The sequence below is a fragment of the Chrysemys picta genome, chromosome 12, assembly GCF_011386835.1.
Source record: "Chrysemys picta bellii isolate R12L10 chromosome 12, ASM1138683v2, whole genome shotgun sequence".
Taxonomy (NCBI): Eukaryota; Metazoa; Chordata; order Testudines; family Emydidae; genus Chrysemys; species Chrysemys picta.
In genome coordinates this window covers 3,767,792-3,782,561 of record NC_088802.1, presented here as the reverse complement: position 1 = coordinate 3,782,561, position 14,770 = coordinate 3,767,792, and the positions used below count along the sequence as shown (strand labels likewise).

Genomic DNA, 14,770 nt, shown 5'->3' with positions numbered 1-14,770 from the left:
GGGCTGGGCTGTCAGGGGCTGTGGGTCGGGAGTGAGGGGCACCGGCAGAGCTGGGTGGGGGCAGTGCTGGGCGAGCAGGGGCTGCAGGTCGGGAGTGAGGGGCACCCACCAGTCCCATTAATAATTTTTTAGTCACGTGCTCTCGGGGCTGCTCCCTTTCACGTGGGTTGCGCTGCCCCCTGGTGGCCGCTCTCGCCAGTTACAGCCACTGCACACAGACTGGACACCTGGGTCCCAGTCCCCTGCCCGGACTCCTGGGTTCACTCATCCTCTCCCTCCCCTCTAGGGGAGGCCTTGCACTGCTACACTTGCCTGTTCCCCACCATCGCGCCCCTGGACTGCCTGAAGTTCGTCACCCCCTGCGCCCCGACGCAGCGCTGCCTCAGCTCCGTCGCCATGGGCCGCCGAGGTCAGTCTGGCCGGGGGGAGCGGGACACAGCGGGGCCTGCGGAACTCCCTGCTACTGGATTTCAGCAGCACAGCAGGGAGCCACGGGGCTGAGCCGGGGTTACTGGGACCGTTGATGGTGGCAGCGCTGGGATCCCGGCCGTGGGGGATGGGAAGGGGTGGGTGGCTGCACTTGGTCTCCATCTCATCCCTCCCTCCCCTGCCCCCCAGGTGCCCTGGAGCTGGTCGTCTATGAGAAGAGCTGTGGGGAGGCCAAGCTCTGCGGGGCCCGGGGGACGCGTTGGCTGCTGGGGGCCAATTTCACCTACTCCACGGCCTGCTGCTCCAGTGACCTCTGCAACGGAGGGGCCCACCCGGCCTGGGGGGCACTGGGGATCGTCCTGCCCCTCGCCCTGCTGCTCTGACACCCCCCAGAGCTGCTGCCCGGGGCCTCAACCCCTGACCTGGCTCTGAGAGCCCCCCCCCCCCACCCAGCCCTGGGACCCCTCCCATCCTCCAGCAGCTCTGAGACCTTCTCTCTAACCCCCGCCCACCATCCCAGCTCCTTCTCAGCTCCACTGCCGGGGCTCTGCCCCCCTCCAAACCCCATGGAGAGCCCCCGCCCTCTTCCCAGCCCACCCCACAGCACCTGGGAACCCTCCTCTTCCCCCTCTGTGTGTCCCCCCCCCTGCATTGAAAGCCCCAAGATGCCCCCTCCAAGACAGTGACTCCTCCCTCTGAAGATCTGTGCCCCCCGCCGCCCCCCAATTGTGCTTGGGAAATAAAGAGTTAAAAGCCGCCCCCTGGGAGTGACTGATGGGGGGGGTGAAACTGGGGGAGGGGCTACAGAGCACTGGAATTGGTGGAGGAAGTGAGATCAAGTTAGTGATGGTTTCAAGGCTCCCCCTGGTGGCTCTGCCCCACCTCCTAGCGTTAGCCAGGTGTGGCATCAAAGTGTCCTCCTACCTTGAGCCATGTGACCGCTGCCAACCAATCAGAACCTCTGAACACCCCCCCCCCCCCAACTGCTCCAAGATTCCTACCCCAGTGCTGGTCCTGGTCTCTCCCCACAACGTAGGCGCTGGGAGGGAAGCAGGGCTCCTAGGGGTGAGCGCCCTTTGCTGCCGTCCCGGACGCCTGGGTCCCATCCCCTCCCCCCGACTCTCATGACTTCACCAAAAGGAGTTTAAAAGGTTTATTTAAAGGGTTTAACAGTTCAGCATGAATCCACACCCCCCCTCCGGACAGAGTACAGCCCCCCAGAAATCAGCCCCCCCCCTCCGGGCTCTGTAGCCCCCATGCTGGGGGGGCCCCCGTTGGCCCCCCAGGGCTATTTCAGGGCTTTGGCCACCGTCTCGTAGGCGAGTTCGATCTCCTCGGCGTCGGGGCAGGTGCTGGCGAATTCCTCGCGGGCGTAGGCGTTTCGCAGGTACCGGTGGATCCCCTCCAGTGCCTCCGGGATGGTGAATCCCCGATACTTCTTACACACCACCTGGGGGGGGCAGGGGGGTCAGGCCCACAGAGCGCCGGGCACTGACGGGGCCGCAGCCCAACCCACCGCCCTGCAGCTAGATCCACGGCCCCACGGCCAGACCCACGGCCTGACCCATGGCCCTATAGCAAAACCCACGGCCTGACCCGCGCCCTGCATCCCTGCAGCCGCACAGCCTAACCCACAGCCTAACCCACGGCCCCACGGCCAGACCCATGGCCCTATAGCAAAACCCACGGCCTGACCCACGCCCTGCATCCCCACAGCCTAACTCGCAGCCTGACCCACGGCCCCACGGCCAGACCCACGGCCAGACCCATGGCCCTATAGCAAAACCCACGGCCTGACCCGCGCCCTGCATCCCTGCAGCCGCACAGCCTAACCCGCATCCTGACCCACGGCCCCACAGCCTGACCTGAGGCCTGACCCACAGCCTGACCCGCAGCCCCACAGCCCCGCAGCTCCACGGCCCGATGCACGGCCCAACCCACGGCCCCGCAGCTAGATCCATGGCCCGACCCACAGCCCAACCCATGGCCCCACGGCCAGACCCATGGCCCGACCCACGGCCCCACAGCTAGATCCACGGCCAGACCCATGGCCCAACCCACGGCCCCACAGCTAGATCCAAGGCCCGACCCACAGCCTGACCCATGGTCCTATAGCAAAACCCACGGCCTGACCCGTGCCCTGCATCCCCACAGCCTAACCCGCAGCCTGACCCACGGCCCCACAGCCTGACCTGCGGCCTGACCCACAGCCCCGCAGCTCCACGGCCCGATGCACGGCCTGACCCACGACCCCGCAGCTAAACCCACGGCCTGACCCACAGCTAGACCCACGGCCGGCCCCACAGATATAGAGGTTGGTAAAAGATCGAGAAAGCACCAGGCAGGCCCACCCGTCCTGCGCTCACCGGCCGCTCCCAGATTCTCAGCCGGGAGCCGGAGCCCCAAGAGCGACAGAGCCGGAGAGAGACACCGTCCCGGGCGGAGCCGTCGACACCGAAACACAGCCCCAGAGAGAGCCCGGCAGCAGGACCCCGAGCTACCGAGCAGGGCCCTGGGGCCAGAGAAGAGCGCCCCCCCGCTGCCCCCACCCCCCAGCACAGCGCCCCCTTCTGCCCCCAGCACTGCGCCCCCCGCTGCCTCCCACCCCGCAGCACTGCGCCCCCCACTGCTCCCACCCCCCAGCACAGCGCCCCCTTCTGCCCCCAGCACTGCGCCCCCCGCTGCCCCCCACCCCGCAGCACAGCGCCCCCCGCTGCCCCCATCCCACAGCACAGCGCCCCCTTCTGTCCCCCACCCCCCAGCACAGCGCCCCCCGCTGCTCCCACCCCCCAGCACAGCGCCCCCCTCTGCCCCCAGCACTGCGCCCCCCGCTGCCCCCCACCCCGCAGCACAGCACCCCCCGCTGCCCACGCTCCCCACAGCACCGCACCCCCTGCTGCCCCCCACCTCACAGCACAGCGCCCCCCGCTGCCCCCCCGCAGCACCGCGCCCCCCGCTGCCCCCCCCGCAGCACCACGCCCCCTCCCCCCCCCCCCGCAGCACCGCGCCCCTGGCGCCGGCCGTGGCTGGGAGCGGCGCCCCCTGGTGGCCGGCCCCGGCCCTGCGCCCCCACCTGGACGATGTGCAGCTTGGGCAGCAGGTTGCAGTCGGCCAGCGTCAGCTCGTCCCCGTCCAGGAACTTGCGGCTCGAGCGGGTCTCGTCCTCGGCGCTCGTCTCATCCACCTCGTCCGGCAGCGGCGTCATCAGGTAATTGTCCAGCACCTTGAGCGCCTTCAGCAGCCCCTTCTCCAGCACTGGGGGGGAGGCAGCCAATGAGATGCATGGGCAGATGGAGGACAGCCAATCAGAAGAGAGGGTGAAGGAAGTGGGGCAGAAAGAGAGGGGCAGCCAATGAGAACAGAGCAGAGACGGAGGACAGCCAATCAAAATCCAGGGCGTGGCATCCAGCCAGTCAAGAGAGGGTAAAGGGGGGAAGCCAATGAGAATGAATAAAGAGACATGTGGCAGCCAATCAAAAAGGGGAGAAGCTCACGGGAGCAGAGAGGCAACCAATCAAAATCCAGGGAAGCTGGGAGCCAGCCAATGAGTGTCAAGGCGAGATCGGAGGCAGCCAGTCATAGGAGAAGGTAACCCTGGAAGGCCAGGGAAGTAGCCAATGAGAATCTAGTGCAGATGAGGGGGGCACCAATCAGAAGAAAGGGTAATGGAGGCAACCAATGAAAATCAAAGCAAGATCAGGGCGATCCAATGGCAGACAAGAGCAGCCAATGAGAACCAAGGGGAGACAGGAGCGACCAATGAGAGGCGACAGAGGGATTGCAGCAACAGAGAGAAGGAGCCAATTAGAATGAGGAGGGAACACAAGGGGCAGCCAATGCGAGGACAGAGCTGGAACCAATCAGAACCAAGGGGAGAGGAGCTGGCAAAGGGACACGACCAATCAGAACGGAGAGGAGACAGATACTGCCAAGAGAGGGAGCCAATGAGAAGCAGGGGGTGATGTGGGGTAGGAGAGACACAGGGGAAGAGACACAAAGGGGCCGACCAATGATAAGGGGCAGTCAAGAGAAAGAGCCAATGAAAACAAGAGAGCAATAAGTAGCAGCAGAGAGACAGCCAATGGGAATGGAGGGGCAGGGGGTGTTGACTGAGAGGTGGCCAATGGGAACAAAGTGGAGTCAGAGGGGCAGCCAAGGAGAACAAGGAGGAGATGGAGGATGGTGAAGGTTTGCCCACGAGACAGCCAATGGAAAGACAGAGAGCGACCTGGGCAGCCAATGAGAAGTGAGGGGTTTCCCCGCCCTCTCCCCCAGGGGGATTCCCCTTGGCCCCTCCCCCCACCCCGGGGATTCCCATCCCCCGCTCACCGGGGTCCTGCGCCGGGTTCGAGTTCTTGATGTAGGCGGAGAACTTGGCGAAGATGTCGAGCCCGGCTGTGTTGGACTCGGGTTACGGGCGGCCAACCTGGGGTACCTGGGGGGGGCAGTGAGAGATGCAGGCATGTGGGGTCCCCCCTCCTTTATCATCCACCCCCCCAGACACCCCCTCCTCACACACCCCAGCGCCCCCCACACCTCCCCTATAGCCTCCAAAACCTGCCCTGATACCCCTCCCTAGTGACCCCCACACCCAGAGGATCCAGCTCCCCCATCCCCCCCAAAACAGGAAACACACCCCTTCCCCACCCGGAGGTCTCAGATCCCCCCATTTCAGTGAACTGGTGGGCGGAGCTACCCACAGGTGTGGCTGGGGATTGGTCCTTCCCCAGTGGCCAGCGGAACTCCCTGCCACATGACGGGGTCCCAGCCCGCCCTTCCCCCACACACGCCCCCTGCCACCACAGACCAGCTCCTTGGCACATACTTGGGGGGGCACAGCACCTCCTCCAGGAACTCCTCGATCTTGTTGGTGTCGGTCCGGACCTCGGTCCCATACATCAGGAAGGGGAGCTGCCCACCTGGGCAAAGCTTCTGAACCGTCTCAGTCCTCCTGCAATGAGAGACGGGGGCTGCAGGTCCGGAGTGAGGGGCACCGGCAGAGCTGGGGGGGGCAGGGCTGGGCTGGCAGGGGCTGCGGGTCGGGAGTGAGGGGCACCGGCAGAGCTGGGGGTGGGGCAGGGCTGGGCTAGCAGGGGGCTGCGGGTCGGGAGTGAGGGGCACCGGCAGAGCTGGGGGGGCAGGGCTGGGCTGGCAGGGGGCTGCAGGTCGGGAGTGAGGGGCACCGGCAGAGCTGGGGGGGCAGGGCTGGGCTGGCAGGGGCTGCGGGTCGGGAGTGAGGGGCACCGGCAGAGCTGTGGGGGGGCAGGGCTGGGCTGGCAGGGGCTGCGGGTCGGGAGTGAGGGGCACCGGCAGAGCTGTGGGGGGACAGGGCTGGGCTAGCAGGGGCTGCGGGTTGGGAGTGAGGGGCACTGGCAGGGCTGGGGGGGGCAGGGCTGGGCTGTTGGGGGCTGCGGGTTGGGAGTGAGGGGCACCGGCAGAGCTGGGGGGGGCAGGGCTGGGCTAGCAGGGGCTGCGGGTCGGGAGTGAGGGGCACCGGCAGAGCTGGGTGGGGGCAGGGGTGGGCTGGCAGGGGCTGCGGGTCAGGAGTGAGGGGCACCGGCTGTGTCTCACCCACCGTTTCGTGTCCACCGTGGTGACGTTGAAGGTGACGCCTTTGAGCCAAAGCACCATGAAGAGCCGCTGGGAGAAGGGGCAGTTCCCGATCTTGGCCCCATCGCTGCCGGCCTGGCACAGAGCAGAGGGGTCTCAGCAACCGCCCAGTGCCCGGCCCCACCTGCCCCAGAGCTTCCACCTGCCCGCCCCCGGCCTGCCCTGGAGCTGCCACACACCCCCATGGGGCAGGGCTGCCCAGCCCCCCCTCATGTTGTCTAGGCTGCAATACCGGCAGCCACCACCAGGGGGCGCCCCCAGCTATAACGCCTGATAGGTGTCCTGCTGCCATACCCTCCTTGGCCACCAGATGGCGCCCCCTTGCCAGACAGAGCCCATGGGGGGTGTGGCTGCCATACCAGCCTTGACCACCAGATGGCGCTCTAAGCCTGCCCTATAGGGACCCTGCAGCGGGCTCCTTTTTGCAACTCCCCATAGCCCCCCTCAGCTCCCCCAGGGGCTGCGCCTGCTCGGTGCCATGGGGGCGGGGCGGGGCCTGGATCTCAAGGGATATGGGGGGGAGGCGCACCCCATGGGGGTGAGGGGAGTCGCTGATTGACAGGCCCTCTCCTGACAGTGCCTTGGGGGCCGATGGGGGGGGGCCTGGGGGAGGTGTTGGGAGGGGGAAGCAGCAGGAAAGGGAAGGGCCTGTGGGGTGAGGTAGGGTCTGTGGGGGGACGGGGGGAGGGAAGGAGGGGGTGTCTGGGGGAACAGGGGGTGGGGGTGCGGAAGGAGGGATGTTTGGGGGTGGGAGAGGATGGGGTGGGGGCAGAGAGGAGAGTGTGTCTTTGGGGGGCAGGGGTGGGGGCAGGGAGGAGGGGATGTCTATGGGGGAAGGGGGTGGGGGCAGGGAGGCGGGGGTGTCTGGGGGCAGGGAGGCGGGGGTGTTTGTGGCAGAAGGGGATGGGGTGCGGGCAGAGAGGAGGTGGTGTCTATGGAGGGCAGGGGGGCAGGAAGGCGGGGGTGTCTGGGGCGGGAGGGGGCATTGGGGGCTGGTAGGAGTGTGAGGTTTGGGGCAGGAGGAAGGGCACAGATCTCTGGCTGTTGGGGAGGGAGTTGGCTGGGGGGCAACACCGCAAGGGTTAGCCCCCCCGTCCCCGTCCCCTCCAGTTCAGGGGGTCACAGGACACCCTGCGCACCCCCCCCCCCCCCACACACACACCCAACGCAGGGGTCACAGAGCACGGCCCTGGGAACAGGATCCCAGCTCTCCAGCCAGATCCTGCTGCCCGCTGCCAACACCCCCCAGGCCCCCAGCCAGTTGCCCGGGAGACGCCCGGCAACCAGCCCCCTCCACCAGGTGACAGGCAGAGCCAGTTGCTGGGCAGCGGCTTCACACCCGCCCTTTCTACCAGCACCCACAACTGGTGCCTGTGGATACACAACCTGACACACAACTACCCCCACAAAGGGTGGCTACAGTGACACAAGGCCCCAGCCCTCTCAACTGGGCCACACCCACAGCCGGTTGCTGTAGAAACAGGTCACACCCACACACAAGGTGACAGACCTGACCGGTTGCCATGGAGAAACAACACACTCCATCCAGTGATGGTTATTACAGAGACGCAGCCGCCCCTCCCTGACACAACAGCCGTAGCCGGCAAACCCGGACATCAGGGTTCTCTCCCTGGCTCTTGTACGGGAGTGGGGTCTAGTGGTTAGAGCGGGGAGCGGGGGGGGGGGGCTGGGCCAGGACTACCTGTCTCTGGATGAGGGATGGGACACGGGGCCTACCTCGTCTTGGGGCCACCAGCTCCGACCCAGGGGCCCAGCCGGTTGGGTGCAGGGTGGGGGCGCAGCAAGGGGGGATCCGACTCGGGCTCGGTTTATGGGTTTACCTTGAGCCAGGGAGGGGGAGGCATCCCGTGGGGACTGCCCCATCCCTAGTCAAGTCCCAGAAGAAAAATGTTAATGCTGGGCAGGGAGTCAGGAGTCAGGGGCACCGGCAGAGCTGGGGGTGGGGGGGCAGTGCTGTGATATCAGGGGGCTGCGGGTCAGGATTGAGGGGCACCATTAGAGCTGTGTGGGTGTCATATGCCCTATACCGTGAAGTGCTGCAGTGATTCCCCTTTGACTATCCCCTCCCTGCTGTCCCCCGTGGGTCCAAGCCCCCAGCATCCACCCTCACCCAGTCCTCAAACAACCAGAGCTCCAAGATAACGCCCGGCATCCACATTCCCACCTCCAATCCGTCCCCCCTCCTCCTGGGCCGGCGGGCCCCATCCCTGCCCGACACTGTCTGAGAAAAGGAAATGCAGGGCCTGTCCCTTTAAAACCAGCCCCCCTTTCGTGTAACGCCCCCCTGGTCCTTACCCCAGCCCCGGAGAGACATTCCAGCCCCAGGGTTTTATAGGGAGACTCGCCCTTCCCAGGTGCAATCTGGCCAGGCGGAGCCAGGAAACGTTGAGTCAACCTGAGGCAGGCTCTTTACTGCACTGTGTTTGGGGCCCGCTTACCCCTGTCCCTGCAGTGATGTCACCCCAGAAAGTTCTTTCATTCACATTCCTCCACCCCCTTGGGTTAATTGGTTCCTTCCTCTAACTTCAGTTCCCCCCCCCCCCCCCCGGGCATGGATCTGCTGCAGGGAGACGGGTGGGGGGCAGTAGGGGGCGCTGGGCTGCGGGGAGCTGGGTGGGGGTCAGCAGGGGGCGGGGCAGGGGGCTCGGCTGGGGCCTTTCCAGAATCAGCCCCCCCCCACCTTCCCCCACCAGGTGCTGCACAGACACATAAGGAGAGAGGCAGGCCCTGTCCTGACGAGTTTACTCTCTACCTAGAGAAACCAGAGAGAAATCAGGATCCCCATTCAACAGATGGAATAACTGAGGCACAAGAGATCAAGTGACTTGCCCAGGTCCCCCCTCCTAGGACTGGGGAGAGAACCCAGGGGTCCTGGCTCCCCACCCCTCTGCTCTAACCCACTGGACCCCACTCCCCTCCCAGTGCCAGGGACAGAACCCAGGAGTCCTGGCTCCCCCCTCCAACCCAGCAGACCTCACTCCCCTCCCACATCGGAGTCCTGTTCTGCCATAACTAAAGTTACACTAATTTGCAGCTGCTCTGAAGTCCCAGGCACCGCACCCCAGGGAGTGGGTGAGCCCAGCCCAGGGAAACCAGCCCTCAGCCCTGTTTGGATTTTAAACAGACAAAGAAAATCTGGTCTGGGAACCTGCTCTAGGGGAAAACAACAGGAGACAAGGAGGGGTAGCTAGGAAGGAAACCAGACACAGGAAGGACCATGCACAACTGAGGATGGAACCCAGGAGTCCTGGCTCCCAGCCCCCCCTGCTCTAATCACCAGCCCCCACTCCGCTCCCAGAGCCAGGGAGAGAACCCAGGAGTCCTGGCTCCCATCCCCGCTGCTCTAACCCACCAGCCCCCACTCCCCTCCCAGAGCTGGGGAGAGAACCAGGAGTCCTGGCTCCCAGCCCCCCCTGCTCTAACCACTTTCCCCAACTCTGCTTCCAGAGCCAGGGAGTGAACCCAGGCGTCCTGCCTCTCAACATTCCTGCTCTAATCACTAGCCCCCCCCCGGTCCGCACCCCTGGGAGAGAACCCAAGAGTCCTGTTTTGTATCCCTGCCCCACCCTGATCCAGATACACACACACACAAGAAAGAGGAAGAAAGAGATAGAAAGAGGGGAACAGAGCAGACACCGAAAGAAAGAAAGAAAGAAAGAAAGAAAGAAAGAAAGAAAGAAAGAAAGAAAGAAAGAAAGAAAGAAAGAAAGAAAGTCGAAGGAGGAGACGCAGATCAAAGTGGAGCAGAAGGAAAGGCCGTGGCTGCGTTACTCAACTGCTGGGGCGAACGAAGCTCGTACAAAGTTTGGATTAAGATCTCCCAGGGGTGAGATTTGGGGGGGGCTTCCTCCTAGGGAGGGAGAGAAAAGAGGAGTGGGAAAGACCCGTGAAAGAGACAGAGGGTTTAACCGAGCCCATACCCAAGCACAGCCCAGTTAAACCGGCCAGAGAGAGAGAGAGAACAAAAGACAAGCAGGGAAGGAGGGAAGGAGAGCGAAACAGAAGAGGAAAGGGACAGAGCCCCCGGCTGTGTAATCAGAAGCAGCCCCAGTTTGATTGTCCAAGGGGATCTTCAGACCAGTTGAAAAGTTTTCCTCCATTGACCTTTTCCCCAAATCAAATGTTTCAAACTGGTGGCAAAAAATTGTTCCCGCCAAATCATTGGGTTTTTTTCCAACCCAGTTTAAAAATTGCCCCAGTTTGAGGGGTTTCAAACCCCGCTCCAGGCACTCTGCTTTCCGAGCGGCTTTATTTCGGTTTAGCTTAGTCCAGTTTCTCAACACCGGCCTTGTTTACATGGGAAACTCGCTGCAGTGTTTGAACGGATGTAGGTGCTCCACGGATGCTTTAGAAGGCCTGGTCGTGGTTTCACGTCACTACGTGAAGAGAGTTGAGTCTTTCAGACGGATGTACAATTAATTCGAGATGGCTGCATTCGAGGTAGCGTCTCCGGGCGTAGTCTAGCTGCAGTGAGATTGTCCACAGGACAAATTAACTCCCAAGATCCCCAGAGCGGGCGGATTACCGCTGATCGGTTGTGCCGTCTCAACCCGAAGCCTTAGACTAGACCCGAAACGGCTTTCAAATCATGTGCGAATTTGAGAGTTTGAACATTTTTCATTCCCGAGGTGGGAGGAAAAGCCAAAATCTCAATATTTTACGCCACCCGGAAATCTGACCAAAACCCCCCAAAAAACCCCGCTTCCGGTCAATCAAAACATTTGGTTCATATCAAAGTGTTTCATTTCGGTCTGGATCTTTTTAAAACTCAAACTTCCAGCCCAAAAGTCGTTTCCAAGCAAAAATTGAAGCTTTTCATTCCAAGAATGGCAAAAAACGGGATGTGTCAACATTCACCAAACTTTTCCCCCCCAATTTTTTCGCCCCGGAACAGAAACGTTCATTGAAATTGACACTTTCACAAAGGAAATTTTGGTGCTGAGAACCTGGGTGTTCCCCCCGCAATGAAAAATGTTTCATGGAGAAAATTCTCCTGCACCCCGTACAGTCGTTGGGCCAAGCCAGGCACAAGTAACACCGCACTCAAGGGAAGATTAATCCAGGATTTAAGTGCTTTCGTTAACCCCACAGCCAGTCGTGATTTTCCAACAGCTCTTTTTGCGTCAAAAAGTGTCGCTTTGTTGAAAACGTTGGCAAAACAGGGTCGGTTTTGACAAATCGCCCGACTCAAAAAAAAAAAAGACCGATAAAAGTTGTTTGAAAGTTTTGTGGCTACGTTTTCAAAACAAAATAAAAAATTCCGATTTTACGATTCAAACCGACTTTTTAATCGGGACACAAGCTAATCAGACTTGAAAGAAGATTTTTAAAAGTTTGAAAACGGGAAGACAACATTTGATTGACCCAAACCGACCAAACGTTTGGGTTTTTTTCGTTCATGTCTGGTGGAAATGGCCGCTTTTCTCTCCCAATTCAGGACCATACAACTTTTCAAAGCTCTAAGATATTCGTGGGCTGGGGAAGCCAGCATCAACCCACTTCGGCTGTGCGTGAAGTGATTTCAAATCAGATTAGAAGCGTCTCAAAGCAGTTTGTATCAGAGGGAGGCGAAACCGCTGTAAGACCAGGGCTTCACGTGGGAATTCAGATCTAGCAGGGGCCTACGGCTGGAAGTTGAAACTGGACAAAGTCAGAGGGGAAATAAGGTGGACATTTTTTAACTGGGAGGGCAATTAACCAGTGGGACAACTTGCTGAAGGATGGTAGAATCTCCGTTTTTAACTCAAGACGGGCTCATTAGCACGAAGATCTGCCCAGGCTGGGGCAGGAATCGACACAGGGAAGCGCCAGGCCTGCGTCAAACAGGCGCTAGGAATTTCTCCGCCCCTCTGGGGGCTGAATATTAAACTTCAGGAGTCCAGGTGCTGAATAAATGGGTGGAAGTCAACGGAGAGCGGCCAGATCGGGGCTCGTGACGCTCAGTGGTTTTAGATTTGGGCGTAGGCCAGGCCAGAGAGAAACAAAACACGCCCGCCGAGGGAATGAAAGCGATGCAGAGGGGAGGCCGTGTGTATTTGCATGCGGTGCTAACTTTAGCTTCTATCCGTCTGACTCTCCCACCTAGGCCAGTCCTGTAAGCGTGTCTTCTGCCAAGCCCGTGACATCCAAGCCACGCTTTGGAAACGTAGTTCAGGGATCTACACGCAGATCTGAGAGCGGGAGCCGGGGCGGCCGCGGCAGATTGTTCAGTTCCTTGGTCATTTTGAAAAGATGGGGGGGGGGTTATTTTGGAGGGGGGGGGTAGGAAAACCTTCTTTCTGGTCGAATGCCCGGCTGACGAAGCAGTTTCATTTTCAACCCTTTCAGCGTCGGAGGAGAGGAAGGATGCAGGCCGCAAAGTTAATTTCCCCCCCGCCAAAAAAAGAGAAATCAATCGAAAAGCTTCGAATTTTTCTAAGCCATAAAGTTCGTCTCACCAGCCCCGAATTCAGGGGACACGTCGGGGGTCCCCCAAGCTGCAGTTTTCACACACACACACCCCAAAAAACAGTTGCACCCCCAAGAAGTGCACCCAGCGGTGGTGCGGTTTTGTAACTGATCTATAGGGTACGGGACAGACCCTGTGTGTGGTGGTGGGATCCCGGTGTCCCGGCCCAGCATAGCTTCTCCCACGGCCCACCCGGGCGTGGCTGGCTGGGGCCACGGCATTTTGGGGCCGGCTGGCCGCATGCGCCCGAGTCCGTTGAAGCCACTTCCCCAAACGGGGTGGATGTGAGTCGACGAGCGACCCTGGGAAAGAGTGAGGGGGGGCGGGAAGGCGGGACCCACCCAGAGGCTGGGGAGAGAAAACGGGGAGCGAGGCAGAGCTGGAGGAGGAAGGCAGGAGAGGGAAGGAGGCAGAGGAAGGAAGGAAGTTGGGGGAGGGAGGAAAGAAGGGGGCAGAAAAGGGGCCGCGGGAAGGGAGGGAAAGAGAATGGGGGCCAGGCGAGGGGTGGGAAAAGGGGTGTAAAAAAGAGGGAAAGGGGGTGTGAAAAAGAGGGAAAGGGGGTGTGAAAAAGAGGGAAGGACCCTGGAGGGAGACAGGAGGGGTGAAAAAGCGGGAAAGGAGGAGAGGGGGTGTGAACGGGAGGAGAGAGGGGTGTGAAACAAGGGCAGGGGGTGTGAAAGGGGAAGGAGAAAAGAGGGGGGCAGCGAGAGGAGGGGAGCAGGAAAGAGTCAGAACCCCCCACTTCAGGGGGAAGGAGGAGGAAAGTTGATCCCCCTCCCCCCCAGATAACCAGCTCCCCCCTCTCCCCTCCCCCACCCAGTCCCCGACCCGGGGGGGGGGGATTCAGAGAAGTGAAGGGGGGCCGGGGGGGGGGACTCTCTCCTCCTTCCCGGGTTCTCACTCTCCTCTGGCCCCACTCCCGTTGGGGGACGGGGGGGCAGGCCGGGCTCCCCCCGGGAAGGGGGTCAATGCGGAGCGGCTCCGGAGTGTAGGGCGCCCCCCGCGCCTACCTTGACGAACAGCTCCACCTGCGTCTGCTCCTCGGCCATGGCTCGGGGCTGGCTCCGGGGCGGGGGGTTAGAAACGGACAAATCCCCCCAGCTCCGCGGCTCGGGCGCGTGTCAAGGCTCCCCCACGGGGCGGGAAAAGCCGGGGCCGGGCCGGGGGACGCGAATCGCCCCACTTCGGAGTCCTACGGGCAACTCTCGGCGCAACACGGAGCCGATCCGGAGCGGCGGGTCCGCCCCGCCGGCCCCACCCAGGAAGAGAGTGAGTCACCGGGGAGGGGAGGGGGCAGGCTGGGGCGTGGGGGGGGGGGGCTGCCTCTCTCTCCTGCCAGTCCCGCCCCCTTCCCTCCCTCCCTCCCTCTGCCCCCCCGGCCCCCTTCCCTCTCCTCCTGCCCCACCTACCTCTTCCCTCTGCCCCCCCGGCCCCCTTCCCTCTCCTCCTGCCCCACCTACCTCTTCCCTCTGCCCCCCCTTCCCTCTCCCTCTGCCCCACGCCCCCTCCCTCCTTCCCCACCTATCCCCTACCTCCGCGCCCCCTGCCCCCCACTTTCCCCCACCTCCCGCCCTCTCCCCTTCTCTGCTCCCCCTGTCCCGGCTGCTCTGAAGTTTCCCTTCCCGGGGCAGACAGACGGTCCCAGTGAAAGACTCGCGTCCTTCGTGGGCAGCTGCAGGCAGACAGACAGACAGACAGAGCCCCACGGATCAGGACTCCTGGGTTCTCTCCCGGCTCTGGGAGGGGAGTGGGGGCTGGTGGTTAGAGCAGAGGGGGCTGGGAGCCCGGACTCCTGGGTTCTCTCCCCAGCACTGGGAGGGGAGCGGGGGCTGGTGGTTAGACCAGAGGGGGCTGGGAGCCCGGACTCCTGGGTTCTCTCCCCAGCACTGGGAGGGGAGCAGGGGGGGGCTGGGAGCCGGGACTCCTGGGTTCTCTCCCCAGCACTAGGAGGGGAGCAGGGGGTGGCTGGGAGCCCGGACTCCTGGGTTCTCTCCCCAGCACTGGGAGGGGAGCAGGGGGGGGCTGGGAGCCGGGACTCCTGGGTTCTCTCCCCAGCACTGGGAGGGGAGCAGGGGGTGGCTGGGAGCCCGGACTCCTGGGTCCTCTCCCCGGCTCTGGGACCAGCAGCTTAGAGCAGGGGGCTGAATACAGGGAGGAAAGGCCCATGTGGCCGGGGCAGGGCGGAGACTTGAAGCGACACAATAAACCGCTGTCCTCGGCTATGAATGGGGAGCCCCGGGCGAGAGGCCACGGAAATCCGGT

The 14,770-nt window shown here is 62.5% G+C and overlaps 1 protein-coding gene and 1 long non-coding RNA gene across 2 annotated transcripts; one reads left to right on the top strand and one right to left on the bottom strand.

The window, feature by feature from the left end:
* Positions 1-284: 284 nt before the first annotated feature.
* On the top strand, positions 285-1,185 carry LOC135974688 (uncharacterized). The gene is made up of 2 exons (XR_010591803.1): positions 285-409; positions 619-1,185. It is a non-coding gene; the product is annotated as an uncharacterized LOC135974688 (long non-coding RNA).
* A 383-nt stretch (positions 1,186-1,568) lies between these two features.
* Positions 1,569-13,771, bottom strand: CLIC1 (chloride intracellular channel 1). The gene is given in 7 exon segments (XM_065563130.1): positions 1,569-1,879; positions 3,503-3,684; positions 4,759-4,839; positions 4,842-4,864; positions 5,255-5,380; positions 6,005-6,114; positions 13,519-13,771. Coding segments are annotated over 7 exon segments (723 nt in total). The 5' UTR covers positions 13,558-13,771; the 3' UTR covers positions 1,569-1,717.
* Positions 13,772-14,770: the final 999 nt, after the last annotated feature.